Genomic DNA, 18,769 nt, shown 5'->3' with positions numbered 1-18,769 from the left:
CGGTGACGATCCTAGCCTCAAAAAACTGCACGGGAAACAGATTATTATTAATATAATCTCAGCAAATCTCCTAATAAATCTGAAAAAAATTAACATTATTTAGGAAGCGTTGCTCATGTTGCCCAAAAAATTTCATATTTTTAGCATCATTTTTAACGGAGATATCACTGAATGTGTCTTGACTTCCATAAGATTACATGTTATTTGGCCCAAATTGTTATTGATTTTTCTCAGCAACGACGCTCCTAAACTGTCTGAAAATTTAACTGATTTATTTTTTGCACTTCACTTTATAAGATGCAATCGGTTTTAAAAGCGGTGACATCATTTTCATTCTAATGCCTCAACTTCCTTAAAAATTTTAAATAGTCAATGAATGTATCTGTCAAAGTTTCGAAATTGATGAAAAAGTTGCACTCGAAATCTTGATCGGAAATATAACGTTCATGTTTTTCCAGTTTTTTCTTTTTGATCTCAACGTCAAAGAGTTATGCAAGGAAATTAGTTTACGTGGTGCAGACCAAACGAGGCTTTTGGCCATGGATTTTATTTTCCTTCAGGTGCTAGAAAATCGTTTACAAAATTATTCATATCGACGAAGTATCAACTATTATAAACTGAGTTTATCAAATTTAACAAAAGAGTTGCACGAAGCAGAAAAAAAATCGGCTTTATATCATTTAGCGAAGACTGGCTCGAATTTTTTTTAGACTCCGACCTACTTCTCCGAACTTTAATGCTCATGCTCATGGACCGTTCGTGGTTCAAATTTTGTCAACAGCGTCTAAGCGCACCCTGTCAAATGAAATGTAAATTTTGGAGGTTAACGTTTTCAAATTTAGCTGCGTGGGTAAAGTGGCTCGGTCGATATGGCGGATTGATGTGATACCGATCGCATTCCACTGTTGTCGAACTAGTACCAAAATTGGACACCGAGGCGCCTCTCGTCGGGAAAAGTTCCGACCGCGATGATAAACTAGGGAAGGGAAAAAATATGGACGTGACTAATTTGCCGAAGGGTAAATGCTGATCGAATTTTGTCGTCACGTCTGACTCAGTTATCGCACACCTTGAGTATCCGTTGGAATTTTCTTCGTAGCAATTAGTCATGATTCAGCGTGAATGCCGTTGTTGCAAAAATGCAAAATTATTTACCGACTGCCGACTCGATCGATTTACATGCGACAGGCACATTTTAGTGTCGACCAAACATTTACGGGGCCGACCGGCCGACCTAAATGCTGCAACTGATCAATAACCGATGCAAAAAGCACAAGATTGCTGCACATTCATGTTACGTGAGAAATAGACCTCGATAAGTTGCAAAAATAAAATTTTGCGTGTATATATGTGTACCCACGTCCCACCTCCCCCGGCGTTTGAATCTTGTTGCGAAGATGCGAGAGTGATTCGGAGAAATTTCCGGAACTCCGAAATGCCGGCAAGACCCGCTGTTTCACTTATACATGTATATAATTGCTAGAATCTTCCAACAGCAATGGAAATCCAGATGAAAATGATGCTTTCATGACATCATTGAACTCTAAAGTTTCGAAATAGATTTTCTTTTTAAATTCGACAATATATGCATGTAGTTTAATCGAATGGATATCGAAAAAAATTCTATTCCACACGCATATATATGTACATACACCCAAGAACGAAACTACAAAAATTTTGATAAAAGCTATATTAATTCTTTGGGCAAATACCTCCGAAGATGAAGAAAAATTACAATGATTTTTCAGAAATACTCAATTTTGTAGATTTATAGTTATTAATAGAAAATTTGAAAAAAAAAAACATCGACGGGTATATCGAAGCATTGTCCAAGAATGTTCGGGAGGCTTCTAGAAAACCGAATGCGGCCTTAACAAACGACGGAAGTACAAAAAAATCATGAGAGCGACTGAACGATTATTTCGAAGACACGGCAGTTATGCTTTTTTATAAAGCACGGGATAATCATCTAGTTTGATTTTCTAGAAACTCTTGTTCATCGGTCAAAATAATTGCAAATCGTAGTGTTGTCACTGTACTGTTGTTTAATATGAACTTGACCGGAAGTGACAGACTGTCGAAGCTGAGAAAGTTCGAGAAGCTTCTGGAACATTCTACGGACTGTGAGGATATATAAGCGAGTGATTCTCCCCCGACGCGACACATTACAAATATTACTGAGAGACTGCGGATCGTACCGCTACAACATAACCCTACGAGCGAACTTCTTTTCACAAATCGCGTTTGAAAGAGAGACACAATCAAGGTAAGTGTCTCAAAAAGTGTGTGCGTTTGTTAAATAGTTGAAATTCGTCTACATCATTTCGTTTCGGTTTTTCGGTCGTTATTTAAATCATTTTATACTAAATTTTGAATTTTATTCGTGTACCGCGTGTTCTCATCGAAGCCTTCGTGAAAATTTCTCGAACTTTCTTTGAAAATTTCTGTGATAGTACAACACTACATTGAACAAGGATTTTATTTTAATTTCCTTCAGAATATTTTCACCTTTCGGTCAATTTTGTTCGTCGAAAAAAATTTTCTTTTACTCCAAAATCAGAACTGAACGCGCGGGACTATCGCGTTGACTCGAGTCTCGAAGTTTCCATACGAGTGATGAGTTTTTCAATGTTGGTTCAACCCCCGATTTTTTTTCGATGTGATTCCGTTATTGTTATTGAAATATCGCTTAACTGACCATAGAGCTATCAAGCTTTTTTGTAATTCAAGTGTTATCGTACCTTCGGAGAATTTGACGGTGTCCATTTTATATTTCGTTCAGTTTTTCGGTCGTTCAGATGAATTTCGTTGTGCTATCGAAAGCGACCATGGTTATTTCTAGACTGTTTAGGAAAATCTATAATTGAATCATTGATTTTTCCTTTTTTTTTTATCGAGAGTAAAATTTTTCTCGACTATTTATTCAATTAAATTATGAATCATTTTTTGAAATGACAGTTGCATACTAAACTCATTTGTTCAACTCACTTATCCACAATCACACAGTTTTTCCACTGGACTGCGAAGTTGTTTTAGAATTTTTTTTATTACATTTACAGAGAATAGAGATAATTGAAAAATAATAATTTTGTATTGATTGCCATTAAATTTAGACTTGTAGAACTGTGAACAAAATTGAATTTTTCATATGGAATTATTAAACACTTTTTATCAACTCCTCTGTGGTGCGCGTCATTTTGCTTTGAGGCATGGAACTTTGTGCTGTTCCCTGATTATTTTAATTTAAATGTGAACTTTTTGAAAACGAATTCAAAGATGAGACTAAGTGTGAACTTCCGAATTTCAGATGCCTGAGCAAATGGAGACCAGTTCTGGTGAGGTGGAGACGTTTGCCTTCCAGGCGGAGATAGCACAGTTGATGTCATTGATCATCAACACGTTCTATTCCAACAAGGAGATCTTCCTTCGAGAGTTGATCTCAAACTCATGCGACGCTCTCGACAAGATACGTTACGAGTCTCTGACAGATCCGTCTAAGTTGGACACTGGAAAGGATCTGTACATTAAGATAATACCAAACAAGAACGATGGTACATTGACAATAATTGACACTGGTATTGGTATGACAAAGGCTGACCTCGTTAACAACTTGGGAACGATTGCCAAGTCTGGAACAAAAGCGTTCATGGAAGCACTGCAAGCGGGAGCAGATATTTCGATGATTGGTCAGTTTGGTGTTGGTTTCTACTCGGCTTACTTGGTGGCGGATCGAGTGACTGTAACATCGAAGCACAATGACGACGAACAATACTTGTGGGAGTCAAGTGCTGGAGGTTCCTTCACAGTTCGGTCGGACAACTCGGAGCCGTTGGGACGTGGAACGAAGATCGTTCTCCACATCAAGGAGGATCAAATGGAGTATCTGGAAGAAGCGAAAATCAAGGAAGTCGTCAAGAAACACTCCCAATTCATCGGCTATCCCATCAAGCTTGTGGTGCAGAAAGAACGTGAGAAGGAATTGAGCGAAGATGAGGCAGAGCCTGAAGCGGATGAAGATAAGAAAGAGGATGACGAAGGAAAGCCCAAGATAGAAGATGTCGGCGAAGATGAAGAGGAAGATTCTAAGGAGAAGAAGAAGAAGAAGAAGAAGACGATCAAGGAGAAGTACACCGAAGACGAAGAGTTGAACAAGACCAAGCCTATTTGGACCAGAAACCCTGATGACATTACGCAGGAAGAATACGGTGAATTCTACAAATCCCTCACCAACGACTGGGAAGATCATTTAGCTGTGAAGCACTTCTCCGTCGAAGGTCAGCTCGAGTTCCGCGCTCTTCTCTTTGTCCCAAGGAGAATGCCTTTCGATCTCTTTGAAAACAAGAAGCGCAAAAACAACATCAAGCTCTACGTAAGGAGAGTATTCATCATGGACAACTGTGAAGAGCTCATTCCGGAATATCTCAACTTCATGAAGGGTATTGTAGACAGCGAAGATCTTCCCCTCAACATCTCTCGTGAGATGCTCCAGCAGAACAAGATTCTTAAAGTAATTCGTAAGAATCTCGTGAAGAAGTGTCTCGAGCTTTTCGAGGAGCTCACCGAGGACAAGGAAAACTACAAGAAGTTCTATGAACAATTCAGTAAGAACATCAAGTTGGGAATTCACGAGGATGGCACCAACCGCAGCAAGCTCGCCGATCTTCTCCGTTACAACACGTCAGCATCTGGTGACGAAGCATGCTCGCTCAAAGAGTATGTTGGCAGGATGAAGGAAAACCAGAAACACATCTACTTCATCACCGGCGAGAGCAAGGAACAGGTTGCCAACAGTTCCTTCGTCGAGAGGGTAAAGAAGCGCGGATTCGAAGTCGTTTACATGACTGAACCCATCGACGAATATGTCGTTCAGCAGATGAAAGAATTCGACGGCAAACAACTCGTTTCTGTGACCAAAGAAGGTCTCGAACTTCCAGAAGACGAGGCTGAGAAGAAGAAGAGAGAAGAGGACAAGGCCAAATTCGAAGAACTCTGCAAAACGATGAAGACCATTTTGGACAACAAAGTTGAAAAAGTCGTAGTTTCCAACCGATTGGTCGACTCACCCTGTTGCATCGTAACCGCCCAATACGGCTGGACCGCTAACATGGAAAGAATCATGAAAGCTCAAGCTCTTCGTGATACTTCGACAATGGGATACATGGCTGCGAAGAAACATCTGGAAATCAACCCTGATCATCCGGTTATCGAAACCCTCAGACAAAAAGCTGAAGCTGACAAAAACGACAAAGCAGTCAAGGATCTTGTCGTTCTTCTTTTCGAAACTTCTCTCCTTTCTTCCGGCTTCACCCTCGACGAGCCCCAAGTTCACGCCGCACGTATTTATCGCATGATCAAGCTTGGTCTTGGAATCGACGAAGAAGATCCTATTCCTGATGAACCAAAAACCGTCGACGATGTTCCACCTCTGGAAGGAGACAGCGAAGATGCATCACGAATGGAGGAAGTCGATTAAACTGATGATCGATTAAACTGAAGACTGTTTTTGCGACCGCGTTTTATGTGGTTCATCTTCGAATTCATCATCGTTTCACCCATTCCTTTATTTTTCTCTTTTTCGTCCTTTGTATCATATTTTGAAACGAATACCAAATGATTTTTTTTATTGTTTAGCTTTACACACAGGTTGTACAAAACCCAATAAGTTAATTTAAATCCATCGTGCCCCGCTCTCCTTCGAGCCTCTCTACGCTGTGTTTAAAACCAAGAGAGTATTTCATGCATTCTTTTTAAATGACAATTGAAAAAAACGATGTAAAATTAAGAGTTTTATTATTAAGTATGAAATAAATTGTCGAATTAGTCAACTTCGAATTTCGCAGTGTCTTGTGTTCCTCATTTATTACCCCTCGATCATCTTCTACTTAACGAATTAAAATTCAATTCAATTTTACTTTTGACTTTACAAATTTTCAGAAATTGAATTAGCACAAATTCGCAACTTCACTAACGAAACAGAGATTGAAGTAGCAAACAAAATTTAAGTATAATATATACAAATTTTTCTGCAGCATGGAAAATTAAAATGATTATGGATTCCGATGCCTACAGAGAGTTGAATTTCCGTAAACTTGGCAAGTTAACATTAACCAAACGCGAGCAAATCGTCAAAAAATTGAACATTTTTCGTCGCATTAGAAAGAACGGAAAGCGCAAAATTATACTATGTGAAAAATTGAAACTAGGTTTTCATGTACTCCAACGATTTGAGTCACGAACTCGTTTTTACTGCATGGATATTATCCTGATCGATTCCTGTAATAATCGAAATACATTGTAATCATTTTTTCTTGTTTATTGCACTTTACAAACATACGAGTGGCCGTGACCGTGTCACGATAGTAGAAATAATTTTTTTTTTACATTTTGTAGTATATTTCTGTACAAATTTTTGCGAATAACTATCAATATTTCATATGGTACAATTGAATATAGCGTCGATAGTGGATTTTTATGATTTTTTTAAAAGTAGCTCCAAGCAATTCGAGAATGTTGCAAGAGCTGGTGGAATTCTTTCCAATTGATTCAAAAGTGCAACGGCATATGGCAAATGCTTTTGGTGAATCAATTTTTCGATGAGCAGTCGAATGTTCGTTTCAACTTCCTGGATATCGTGATTCAGAAATATTTGCTCTAGTACTTTATCGTATATTGGACTGTGAGGTGGGAACAACGAGGTCAAGTCCTTGAAGAAAATTTCCTCCAGGATCGGCAATGCCAATTCGACAATCTAAAAAATGTTGGTAAGATTTTACATCAAATTATGAAATTTTTAAATGAAAGTTACTGCAATTATTCATTTTCTAAATAATCATTAGCTAAAAAAGGTTCAAATTATATTGCCATACCTTGTGCGTATTGATGAGAGTGACAGCTTCCTTGTGGAGCGAAGATTCATTCGTGTACAGTCTTAGATAAATGTTTTCCTGCAGACTCCGAGCGTTATCGTCGTTGCGTAAAAGTTCGAGGATCAATTCCTGAGGAATGGTTTGTAGCTTAAAAAATTCTTGATACTCTTCAACGAGAGAAGCATCGGAATGGGGATTATTTTCCAGATTGCTGAGAGTCCTCGCGATGGCGATCATTCGGAGAATAGGATTTTTTTCAACGGCGACGAATTCCGGTTTGGTAAATGGTGGCCAGTGTAAGAGGGTTTTTTTCGTTCTCGAGTACTGTTCTCTGGTTTTGATATCTTTGGAAAGTTCTTCGAAAATTTTGAAGCGTTCTTCTTCGGGGGAATCGACACCAAGAATACAGTCGTCATCCTTGTTCGCATTTTTGTCAGTTTCATCGGAGACTATGGGATTTATTTCTTCAATTACAATTGGTTCTTCGTCGCGATCGGAAAAATCATCCCACTCGTCGTCCCAACCAGCCTCAATTTCAGCCTGTGTCACGGGTTCGACTTTAAAGCTTTCATTTTCGTACAATTTCCCTGGCACGACAGTCACTTCGCTTTTCGTACAACTGTCGACGTAACTTTCCTCATTTTGGGCGTTGTCTCCATCTGAATTTTCGACGGACGAGCCTGAGCTCACGTCAGCTTCTTCACCGTCTTCCAACTCCTCGCTGCTCTCCAGGCTCGTTAAGTATCTTCCCCAGCTCAAAAGGCATTTCTGGATTTCACTCTCCTCTGATTCACTCGCTTTTTCAACCATGACTCTTATCAATTCGATTGGATCGCAGCTCAATACCCTGCTGGTGCTTCCATTCGTTTTTCGATAATATTCGAGGGCGTAATAATAAGCTGCTATTTGATTGTACAATTTAGTTCTCGGCAAATCTCGAAAAACTTCTTCCACGTTGTTCACATTACTGTCACGTAGACTCAACATGTAAGACAAACCCAGGAGACAATCTTCCGGCATCACGTGCTTCGCAGATTGAAGAAAAACTGTAAAACATCAGTTGATCGTTTCAGACACCAAAGCATAGAATTTTAGTTTCCTTTTTTGGCACAATAGACATAATTGATTCAACTTCATATTAATTATTAAATTTAATGAAAGACTCAATTCAATGGCTAAACTCAGTTAAAAAGTTTTGAAAAATCGGTTATTTTTTAAATATCAATGCACTTTTATTGTAGTTCATTGGTATTACATTTGGGACTTTTGGCTTTTTGTTTGTGATATACTTACGATGGCTAATATCGCTGACTTCGAATCCGTAGCTAGCAGTTTCACTCAACGTAGCAACCCTCAGCAGAGTTTGACAAAGTTTGAGTTTGCTGTTGTGAATTTCCGGCATCGAGTACTTCGTATACTTTGGTTCGGTGTTACTGAGACGAAATTTGTCGTGTAAAGAGGCGTAGAAACACGGGAAACTGGGGGCATCAGCGAGCGAATCGTTGTGTCTTTTATCTTCGTCGAAATCTATCGAACCATCGGAATCAACGTTCGCGTTCATGTTCAACGCTGTTTTCCAGAAATTCTTATTTCCCACGTTTTTCAAAATACCGAGCGTCGATTGTTTCACCATTTGAGCTGAAGATTTGACGATGTCCGACGAGGTCCCGATTATTTTGGGCACGAAATCTTTGACTTCGATTTGTGGCTAGAGAAAATAATGAATTATTTAATTTCTTGAATTGTATTAATAGCATCTTTTGTAAATTTCGTCTCGTTTTATTTCGACAATTTTTATTCACCGTTGTCATTGCGTCTGTAAATTCATCGTCGCTGTCTTCACCCACGTCTTCATAATCATCGATCTCGTGCTCCATCATCCAACGTTCAAGACTTTTGTTCAATATTTGTACTTCCAAGAGATGCATTTGTCCGAGAGTTTTTTCCAGCACGTCGCTCGGACCGTAACACATTGAGAATTTCAAAGTTTTCTGTCGGAATTCGAGGTCTTGGAAGTCGTCGCAAAATCCTAATTTTTGTATTATTCTCCAAGCGGGATGATAATTCGCGTCTATCAACTGCTGACACGTTGTTGCGCAAACAGCAAAGTCTCCGAGCTGTATTTTTGAACGAGAACGCATTCATTCAATGAAAACATCAATTTTTTTGCAACATTTCCGATCAAAATTTGTTTGTAGAATTTATAAAGTTTTATTTTCAATTTGTTCATTCAGGATTTAGGCTCAGAGTAAAAAAGCGGTTTACCTGGTAAGATTTTTCGGCAATTAGCTGCAGCACTTTACCCTCGCGCATCCTTTTGTTATTTCCTTCGATTCGTAAATAATTTGCTAAAGTCAACAGCCTCTGTTGTCTCTTGTAAGCATCCTCACGATTTTCTAAACAATTCTCGATCAATTTCAATCTGTCTTGGGACGATCTTACTTGAAGTGGTAGAATTTTTATGTTGAACTCGTTGAGAATTTGTAGGGAATTAATTAGCTCAAATTCTTCCCTTATCATTGGGTTGTCATCGGTGATGAGATGAAGACAGGCTCTAGGAATGCGAATATTCACGAAAAGTTTAAATTTTCGATGAATGATACTCAACAATCGCAATAAAAACAAATAAAAAACGAATTACTTGGCTAATTCCATGTTCGAATCAACGAGACTCTTCGAGCTGTTGAAATATTCTTTGCTGGCTTCTAAAATCAAGTCCACGGCTCTTCGATACGCAACTTTCAAGAGCGACTGATCGTTTTTTTTCGTTTCGATGAGATTGGCACAATTTTGTATATTCGCTTTAATCCGTGAGGCCAAACGTACCGCGACACAAATCTCAAAGCAAACTTCTATGTCGATGCAACCGAATATCATTTCGTGAATTTCTAACATGTCGTTCAGTAACTCTGCCCATGTTTTTTCGTCCGGTGGCGGTGTTCTGTCAAATAAAAGAAAAAAATGTAAAAACAAAACCATTAGAAAAATATACTGAATGTTTTCTGAATAATTTTACCAACATTCGGTTCAAACTCTTGGCCATTTCCTCGAGAATAATTTTCACTTCTTCAGGTTTCGATTTGTTGTCACGTATGAAACGAAGAGTCGTTTGGACTTGGTATTTATTAAGAATTTTTAAGCTCTCGAGTTCCTTTTCGAGATCCTCGACATTTGTCGGCGGCCCATGATAACTTATGCTCGATTGTGGCTTTGGTATATTGTCAAATATCTCCTTGGCTTTTTCGTACATTCCCGTATCCATGCAGGAATAAATACACTCGAGTGCCAGGCAAACGACGTCGTCGATCATACTCAAAATTTCTGTGTCGTGAAATTGGTTCAACGATTCAAAGAATTTCGATGGCAATGTCAAATCCTTTTCACTCAACGCAATCAAATAATCGCTCAATAGACTTTTATCGAGATCTCCACCCTGAAAAAAATTTTACGGTAAAATTCTTCTGAGTCATTTCGCATTTTCCAGCAGTGACATTCAGTTTACAGTGGACTTAATTATCTCAGATTTTCGATCCGTGTCCTAATCCTTAAAAAAAAAAATACTGATTGTATACGCATGACTCACCAAATACTTCACTTTTCTTTGGGCAAAAGGCAAAATATAATTTCGAATATTATTAACGAAATTCCTCTCGTTCGAAGTACTCATGAGCAATTCAACCTTTTCCAAATCGCTCAATTTTTCCAATTGCGCCAACGACTTGTCCTCAAGATGGATTTTGTAAACGAGATCGTCCAGAGTCTCCAGCTCTATCAATAATGGCTCGAGTCCACTTATGTTGTGCGATTTACCAATTCTTATCAACTCCAAGGCATTGTCCACTATACAGCTGTCTCTCTCGATCTGATAGGCTCGGGTTTGGTACCATTTTCGTAAAAGTTCTTGTGTAAGTTCAGTATTTCTAAAAAATGAAAAATAGGAGGATGATAAATGTGTCGACGAATTTTGCAATGTACAAAAATTTTTATATTTTTCAATTTGTTCATTTTCATCGGACAATTCATGAAATCTTAGTAGTGTATCTTCCCCGTTTTCAATTGCTGATGCTTTTGCATAGAAGATTTTCTTATCGAATTCTTATTTAGTAGGGATGAAGATCAGTTTTTTTATAATAATGAGTAACTGTGTTTCTCTCTATTACCGATAAGCTGACAATGACGGATCAGCTTCATATAGAACTTGTGATCCATCGTAGTTTTCCAATTCAACAATGTCCTTAAACTCCTTCTTTTCAGACCAATCTTTAGGTCTGAGTTCTCGTTGAAAAAGAAGAAATAGTTGCTCGTCTGAGTCACACTCAGGTAACAGTTTTTCATATTTCGATGGACTCAAGGTTTCAGGAAACCAGTTTATTATTGCGAGCCAATGAGGCATGAGTTGATGCCCATGGTACGTGAACATTATTCCAACTCCCTGACAATTTCCGTCTTTAGCAAATCTGAACATTTCAAAGTGGAAAATGAAAAAACTGACGTAATTTGATGTACAATATTTCGAGAATATTATCTGAATTTTCTTGTCTCACCTAACCGCATTTTCTATCGCGGTCAATTGTCGAAAGTCTTCATAAAATATTTTTTTGTATCTTTGTGGATCCTCCAGAATAATTTCGTAAGTTTGTAATTTATCCAAATGGTCTAAAAGTTTTCTTCGATATTTAATCAAATCTTTTTGCGCGTTCGACAAGTTTTTGAGGTCGATGCCATCGATTATTTCATTGATTCTTTGAACCTGGATTATAAATAAAAATTTAATATTATTCTTGACCCTTAATCAAAAAATCAAACACGAACTTGAAAAACTGAATGAATAAATTAAGGAAAAGCTCACTTGACGTAAATTTAGATCGACTTGATTCAGGCTCTCCCAATCGTCTTGCACTTCGTCAGCAACAAATTTTCCCTCGTCCTTATCACCGATTGCCAACAACGTCTCAAGATTCGCTCCCTTGAGACCGAAATTTAGTAACTCTCGAGCAGCTTCCAGTGTCTCTGGCACTCGAGTTACGCATTCGTTTAGAACCCATGATCTTTTGCTTACTTTGCTCAAATGTTCTTGTATGTCGCTTAACGAAAACTGTGACTTCCGCCATCGAGTTTGATAAACGAGATCAGTGTCCAAATTGTAAGTGTTTGCGAGTGCGAGAGCTTCTTCGTATTCCTTTTCCGAAAAAAATATTTAATCATTTTTAAAAACTGGTCCAGATCCTCCCTGAATTTTCGCAAATTTATTAGTAGAACTGAACGCTGCCAACGAAAAATAAAACTCACTTCGATATCAATTTTCCTTGAATACAATTCCTCTGGTGTCGTACTTTTCAATCCCAATATTCGATAAGTTCTTTGTAAAATTTTTGATTTTTTTCTTTTTGGCTGAAATTTTTCAATGTCGGTAATCGAGTACAGAGCACTTTGCACGAGATTCGCCGTGTAATTTACTATTGTCAAAGGCTCCACGTCATCATCATCTTTTTCACTCTCCGAAGATGCTTCTAAAGGAAAATGATATTTTTTGCATTAATTGAACAATTTAATGAAATAAATAGATGAGATAATTACCAGAAATGTGTCCTTCACTGTTAGGTTCTCTTTTCCGTCTTTTGATAGTAATAAAGGTTTCGCAATCCAAGCAAAGGAATCCGTAGCCAGGCGACAGTTCTGAAATTTGTGGTTGTCCGGACAAAAATTCGGGACTTGCACCAAGTAAATTTCTCAAGTCTTTGATCGAGCATACTGAGATTGAGCCAGAATATCTGGCGACGATAATCGCCTGGAAACAGTAATGATTGAAGAATCGCCAAATTTTCTCTTGTTCAGAAGGAAAGTGTCTTTTTTATACATTTTCCGACCACCATCCGATGTCCATGGGATGAAATTCCGAGAGTCCAGGAGGAAATTTCTTGAATTTTGGAATTCCTGAAGGATTTCGAGCGTTATGATCCATCTGATCGATCAATTGCCATTTTTTTTGCAATCTCAAACTAGGCACGCTCCACAGTGAGATCGCCCCGTCAGTGTGCAAACAAACGAGGTTATTGGAACACGGTGATATCGATATACGGAAAATCACAGGTTCTGGTGGTGCTCGAAATTTCGGTATAAAATTCCAGAGAGAAAACGCCGACGGATGCCCAGAATTTTCCTCGAATGTGAAAGAAAGTTTGAAGTGAGGATAATCGTTTAAAGGTCGCCAGCAAGTCAAACCGTTATCAGATGCAGGAGCCTGTGAAAAGAGGAAAAAATTAAATTAGCTGTGTTTGTGAATTGTAAAACATCTTATAAATCCATCAAACATCCATTTTCAATTGAGTTTTATTGACTATTCTTATTCTTTATTTTCAAAACAAAACTAATAATTTTTGTAGTTTTTCATTGTTTCGAACCACAATTGTGAAAATTGATCTTGACTCACATTTAAATGCTGTGTAATACAATTTCCAGCCACGAAATACAAGTTGTGCTTCTGATCGTAAGCAAAGGCATTGACACCGTTCCTGTAAAAGTTCCCATAGGAAAATTCATAATTCTGAATGTAGCTGTGTGTGCCATTGATGTGATAAGATTTAAGGAGTCCGCTGTATGTAACAAGAATAAACTCATGGGTCCATTCGTCGTGTGTCTTTTTAGGTTCACTGAATATCATTGAAGCAATTGCGTCGCCAGCTTCCAAAATGTCTGGGCTTTGGGACATCGTTTTAGGACTGATATTAAATATGTTGTTTCCCAAAGAACTGTAGAAGGAAAGATAACCGTTGCTTGAGGCCAACACAAGCATCGACGCGTCTGGACTCCACACAATTTTCCGCCATTGTGGAAAAGCATCTTTAGGTACTAAAAACAATTTGTATGATATAATCCCAGGCAAAGTCAAAGTTCTCATTGGAATGTCAATCTCTTTAAAAAATTACAAAAATTTTTTTTTATTTTATTTTTCTCCAACTACTATAAATATGGTATTTTGGTTGCAATGGAATTTTCTAAGATACAGAATATTTTTGGAAAACCATGGGTGTTACATTGTAGATCAACCAACATTCCAATTAAATAGCTTTTGAAAAAATTAACCAAATGATACTTGGTAAAATATACAAAAAAAAATACTTTACCAGATGCTTTTCCCACAACAGAGGAGTACTCATCTTTGGATTTTCTAATTTCGATAACATTTTCCTGAAGAATAGCTAACAATCTTCCGTTATCACCGACTGCAAATTTCCATGGTAATGTGAGACTCAATTGTTGCGATATACTTTCTGGTAAAGAATATCTGTTGTTTAAATATCGTAAAGCATTTTTGATCGTCCCTGAAGTTGAAAGAATAGCTGCATCGTTTTTGCACCTCTGGACATTGAAAACAAGAAATAATTAGAGTTGACAATCAAAGAAAAATATTTGTTGTCAAAATAAAGTGCAATTTTTACACAGAGTGTCACTCAACAGCTGACAAACTTTTGACAGCTCACGACACAAAATTGAACTTAGAATAAAAAACTTACTATCAATTCAGGATCTTGCTTTCTCACAAAATATTCCAATAATTCGTACAATATAGAATCGTCCTCGAATTCGTCATCTTTATTATCAATCTTTTTGTTGGAAACCATCGTAATAAACTTAACCTCTGCGATGACATTCGTCGGCAAATTTGCACGACCGACTGATATTGATAACGAAAACGCCAGGGTTCGGGCAGCGGTGGTCTCACGAACTATTTCTAACGTTGCAGTTTCACACAAACTTTACCGATAACGTCTTATCGATAAAGATATTGAATATGCATTATGCAAAATAAATAAATAATGTGTGATCCCATTTTGAAAGAAAATTGTATTGAAACTTTCATGAAAAATTTTTGACATTTGTTCCATTTTTATTATTAACATTTTTTATTCCTTTTTTTGTTAAAATGATTTTTTTTAGATACCATGCTATTAGTTCGTGGCGTCACCACTCACCACACCGATATTTGCTGATGTTCCAATATATATGTGATTGCGATAACTATTTTTTATATGGTTTCTAGCAAGAGTATTTGACCGGTTATTTATCGTGTTATTTAACCTTTTTAGACGAATTTCTATACACGTCGTATATATACATAAACACATATAAGGCCGCAAAATTTAATATTACGGCGAGGCGTACACGTAAAGTAAGGAATCCAGTTGAGAGCGGATTTTGAAAGGTGCAGCGCTTGCGGCTGTCAACGATAAATTCGTCAGATTATATATTTGCTATTCCGTGAGAAAGACGTTGCTTTTTTTTTCGATCAACATTGCCGTAGTATGTCAGACGGAGAGGATGATTTTATGTGCGAAGAGGAGGAGGACTACGGTCTTGTAAGTAAATCATTATTCTTATTTTTTCTCCCATTCAAATAATGTATCCTCGAAGGCATTTCAGTCGGCAAACTTTTAGGTTAGGTTTGCCTAATTCAATGTACACAATGTATAATATATATGAGCTTAGGAACCCGATATTTTATGATATTCCAACATCATCGTGGTCATCGATCATTACAGTGTATACTTATTTTCGTCACAATTTCACTTTTCAACTATAGTGGAATTGTGTATGTCCCCATTGACTTGTCTGCTTTGGATTTTCACGGTCAAAACTATATCATTGTCGATTAATGGTATCAAAATGATACTATTTCTATGAACAAGAAGATGAATCCAAAGATTTTTCTACTCATGCCATAAAATTTACACTATTTTCAATTGTTGCTTTGCTAATTTTCTGTTTAATATTTTAAATCAGTTTTTTAGTTGATAAACATTTTGCAGGCTCTGAGAACTTTGAGTCTCAAATTTATCAGCATTTGCGCCAATTTTCCAGGGCCTTGGAAGACTGAATACAAATTAAGAATTTTATGATAAAAAAATTGCTACAATAGTTGAATTGTTAGAATTTTTAGGAAAATTTAAGGATAAGGCATCTGGAGTCCTTGATTTGTTACAATTTCTGTGAAACTGTTGTTGAAATTGCTAAATTATTAAAAATTCCCTCTCTGCGTGGAAGGAATTATTTTCAATCGATAACAATACACAGGGAAAATTTCTTGATTGATTATCGCTCATTCCACTTGTTTTTGAATTCAGGAGTATTCGGAAGATTCAAATTCAGAGCCAGATGTAGATTTAGAAAATCAGTACTACAACAGTAAAGCTCTGAAGGAAGATGATCCAAAGGCAGCATTGCAAAGCTTTCAAAAAGTATTGGATCTTGAAGCTGGTGACAAAGGAGAATGGGGTTTCAAGGCATTGAAACAGATGATCAAAATTAATTTCAAACTGGTAAAAACCGTTTAATATTCATGAAAACAATTTTCACATAGAAAAACTATCTTTCAATGATCTTCAACATCAATTCTTGAGGTTGGTTTTTGAACTTTTTTTTTCAGTCCAATTACAGAGAAATGATGACAAGGTACAAGCAACTGTTAACTTATATAAAAAGTGCTGTAACAAGAAATCATTCTGAGAAATCAATCAACTCCATATTGGATTACATCAGTACATCGAAAAACGTAAGTTTTTTTTTCAGGTTTAGTTACAAAAACTAAAATTGTGCTTCTATTTATATTATGTAAATGACTTTACACATCGATTGTTAATAGTTTTTCCATTTCACTCCTCTAAGCTTAAGGAAATATTTTTTTTTCTTCAATCAATATGAATAATTGTTGAGCAAATAATACTACCCTGTTCTACAGAAACTATCACTAGCTCGCTTTCCAAAATAATTGGTGAAGAAAGAAAATAGAAAAATTCCTCATTTTTCATGTTCCGCTAAACAGTTTGGCTTCCAGATGGAGTTGCTTCAAGATTTCTACGAGACGACTCTTGATGCTCTAAAAGATGCTAAAAACGACAGATTATGGTTCAAAACGAATACGAAATTAGGGAAGCTGTACTTTGACCGTTCTGATTTCAATAAATTGGCCAAGATACTCAAGCAATTGCACCAAAGCTGTCAAGTACGTTTCTTCAACAATGAACTACTAGAAATACAAAATTCGACAATGATTTCCGTTATCCATAAAGACCGTTAAATTTTCATTATTAAATTGATTTTTTATCATATCGATTAATTTTTCTAGACGGATGATGGCGAGGATGATTTGAAAAAAGGAACCCAATTGTTAGAGATATATGCCTTAGAAATTCAGATGTACACAGCTCAAAAGAATAACAAAAAATTGAAAACTCTGTATGAACAAAGTTTGCACATCAAAAGTGCGATACCTCATCCTTTAATCATGGGAGTGATAAGAGGTAGTTATCATTTTAGCTCGGTTATCACTATCAAATACTTTCTGTCATGGTCATCGTTGGATGAGCCAAAAATTTGAATATTCCTTAGAAAAATACTGATTATTAATAGTGATATAAAAAATTATTCAAAAAATGTGAACGAAAATGTTTTTAGAGTGCGGTGGTAAGATGCATTTGAGGGAGGGCGAGTTCGAACGAGCGCACACGGATTTTTTCGAGGCTTTCAAGAATTACGACGAATCGGGATCGCCTAGACGTACGACTTGTCTCAAATATCTTGTCCTGGCAAACATGTGAGTGGCAAAACTTAATTATATATGAAAAAATGTTTTCTGTCGAAATGTTGGTCGACAATATTCGTTTCAACTTGCTCATTGCTTATCATAATTCTGATTTTTCTAAAGGTTGATGAAATCGGGCATTAATCCATTCGATTCGCAAGAAGCAAAACCGTACAAAAACGATCCAGAGATCTTGGCAATGACGAACTTGGTAGTCAGTTATCAAAACAACGATATTAATCAGTTCGAGCTAATCCTGAAACAGAATAGAAACAATATAATGGACGATCCGTTTATCAGAGAACACATCGAAGATCTTCTGCGCAATATTCGAACTCAGGTAAACTTTTTCGTTCTTAATTCGTGTCAAGCTCTCTCGTGTGCGATTGAATGAAATTAAAAAACTTCGTATCATTTTTTTCTCTGACCAGGTGCTCATAAAACTAATCAAGCCTTACACGAGAATTCACATACCTTTTATAAGTAAAGAATTGAATATTGACGCTTCGGAAGTGGAGAGTCTTCTGGTGTCTTGTATTCTTGATAGTACCATCCGTGGGCGGATCGATCAGGTACGAGAATTTCAATGGAATGATTTTCAAAAGTCAGAGATTGTTTTCGCCTTCCAATATCGTTTTCATCTCTACTTTAAACAAATTTTCACATTTTTGTATACAGGTGAATCAAGTACTCGAGTTGGATAAGAAATCTGTTTGTGCGGCTCGTTACAACGCTCTAGACAAATGGACAAGTCAATTGCATTCGTTGCATCTAGCAGTAGTGAATAAAATGTCGTAATCAATCCAAGAAAAGGTTCTTTCAAACACGCGAGTGAAACCGAACTAATATTGCTGTGTATAGTATAACATTACGAACGCCCGATTTGTCATGAAACATGTGAAATATAAATAAAAAATCCAGTGTGATATTTTATAGGTAAAAAAGAGCGAAGCAAATACGGGGTTAAAACCCAAAAATTAAACAACAAAGCGAGAAAGAAATGAACACGAAATTATTAAATACTTAAGGGATTTTCCTGCATTATCGAAATTCACTTCATATCCTCAAAATTTTTCTTCCTCCTGACTTTATTTTACGACTTTATACGATGTAAATTTGATTTTAAAAAAACTCATTAAAACAAACGAGCCCATTAAGCAAACTGCTCAGTTTTTTTTTCATTTATAGTAAGAACCAAATTGCTTACTTGTATAACTCAAATTATGTCAGAATGAAACAATGAAAAAGCATAATCCTGTGCCTTAGTATTTTTCCAATAACGTCATGTCTAGGATTCTGTTCCAAGTGATACAAGTGGTTGGGC

The 18,769-nt window shown here is 36.8% G+C and overlaps 3 protein-coding genes across 4 annotated transcripts; 2 read left to right on the top strand and 1 right to left on the bottom strand.

The window, feature by feature from the left end:
• Positions 1–2,131: 2,131 nt before the first annotated feature.
• On the top strand, positions 2,132–5,832 carry Hsp83 (Heat shock protein 83). Its single transcript, XM_043425702.1, has 2 exons — positions 2,132–2,266; positions 3,308–5,832. The coding sequence occupies exon 2, from the start codon at positions 3,308–3,310 to the stop codon at positions 5,471–5,473; it is 2,166 nt and encodes a 721-aa protein (XP_043281637.1). The 5' UTR covers positions 2,132–2,266; the 3' UTR covers positions 5,474–5,832.
• Positions 5,833–6,297: 465 nt separating this feature from the next.
• Positions 6,298–14,528, bottom strand: LOC122414429 (neuroblastoma-amplified sequence-like). Its single transcript, XM_043425701.1, has 17 exons — positions 14,381–14,528; positions 13,991–14,225; positions 13,297–13,715; positions 12,724–13,107; positions 12,444–12,654; positions 12,156–12,376; positions 11,716–12,045; positions 11,411–11,616; positions 11,027–11,323; positions 10,450–10,786; positions 9,887–10,299; positions 9,508–9,807; positions 9,132–9,420; positions 8,669–8,983; positions 8,160–8,574; positions 6,867–7,912; positions 6,298–6,748 (listed from the first exon to the last, which is right to left on the bottom strand). The coding sequence occupies exons 1-17, from the start codon at positions 14,486–14,488 to the stop codon at positions 6,470–6,472; spliced, it is 5,805 nt and encodes a 1,934-aa protein (XP_043281636.1). The 5' UTR covers positions 14,489–14,528; the 3' UTR covers positions 6,298–6,469.
• Positions 14,529–14,879: 351 nt separating this feature from the next.
• alien (COP9 signalosome complex subunit 2 alien) lies at positions 14,880–18,495 on the top strand. 2 transcript variants are annotated; one of them, XM_043427528.1, is made up of 9 exons: positions 14,880–15,223; positions 15,989–16,183; positions 16,291–16,416; positions 16,699–16,866; positions 16,990–17,164; positions 17,319–17,457; positions 17,569–17,785; positions 17,877–18,017; positions 18,124–18,495. In XM_043427528.1, the coding sequence occupies exons 1-9, from the start codon at positions 15,170–15,172 to the stop codon at positions 18,241–18,243; spliced, it is 1,335 nt and encodes a 444-aa protein (XP_043283463.1). In that variant the 5' UTR covers positions 14,880–15,169; the 3' UTR covers positions 18,244–18,495. The 2 variants fall into 2 exon arrangements, with proteins under 2 accessions (XP_043283463.1, XP_043283462.1); XM_043427527.1 differs by having other exon boundaries at positions 16,687–16,866.
• The last annotated feature ends 274 nt before the right edge of the window (positions 18,496–18,769 follow it).

Source organism: Venturia canescens, chromosome 8 (assembly GCF_019457755.1).
Source record: "Venturia canescens isolate UGA chromosome 8, ASM1945775v1, whole genome shotgun sequence".
Lineage (NCBI taxonomy): Eukaryota > Metazoa > Arthropoda > Insecta > Hymenoptera > Ichneumonidae > Venturia > Venturia canescens.
Note: the sequence above shows the minus strand (reverse complement) of the source record. Positions and strands in the feature narration are given on the sequence as shown.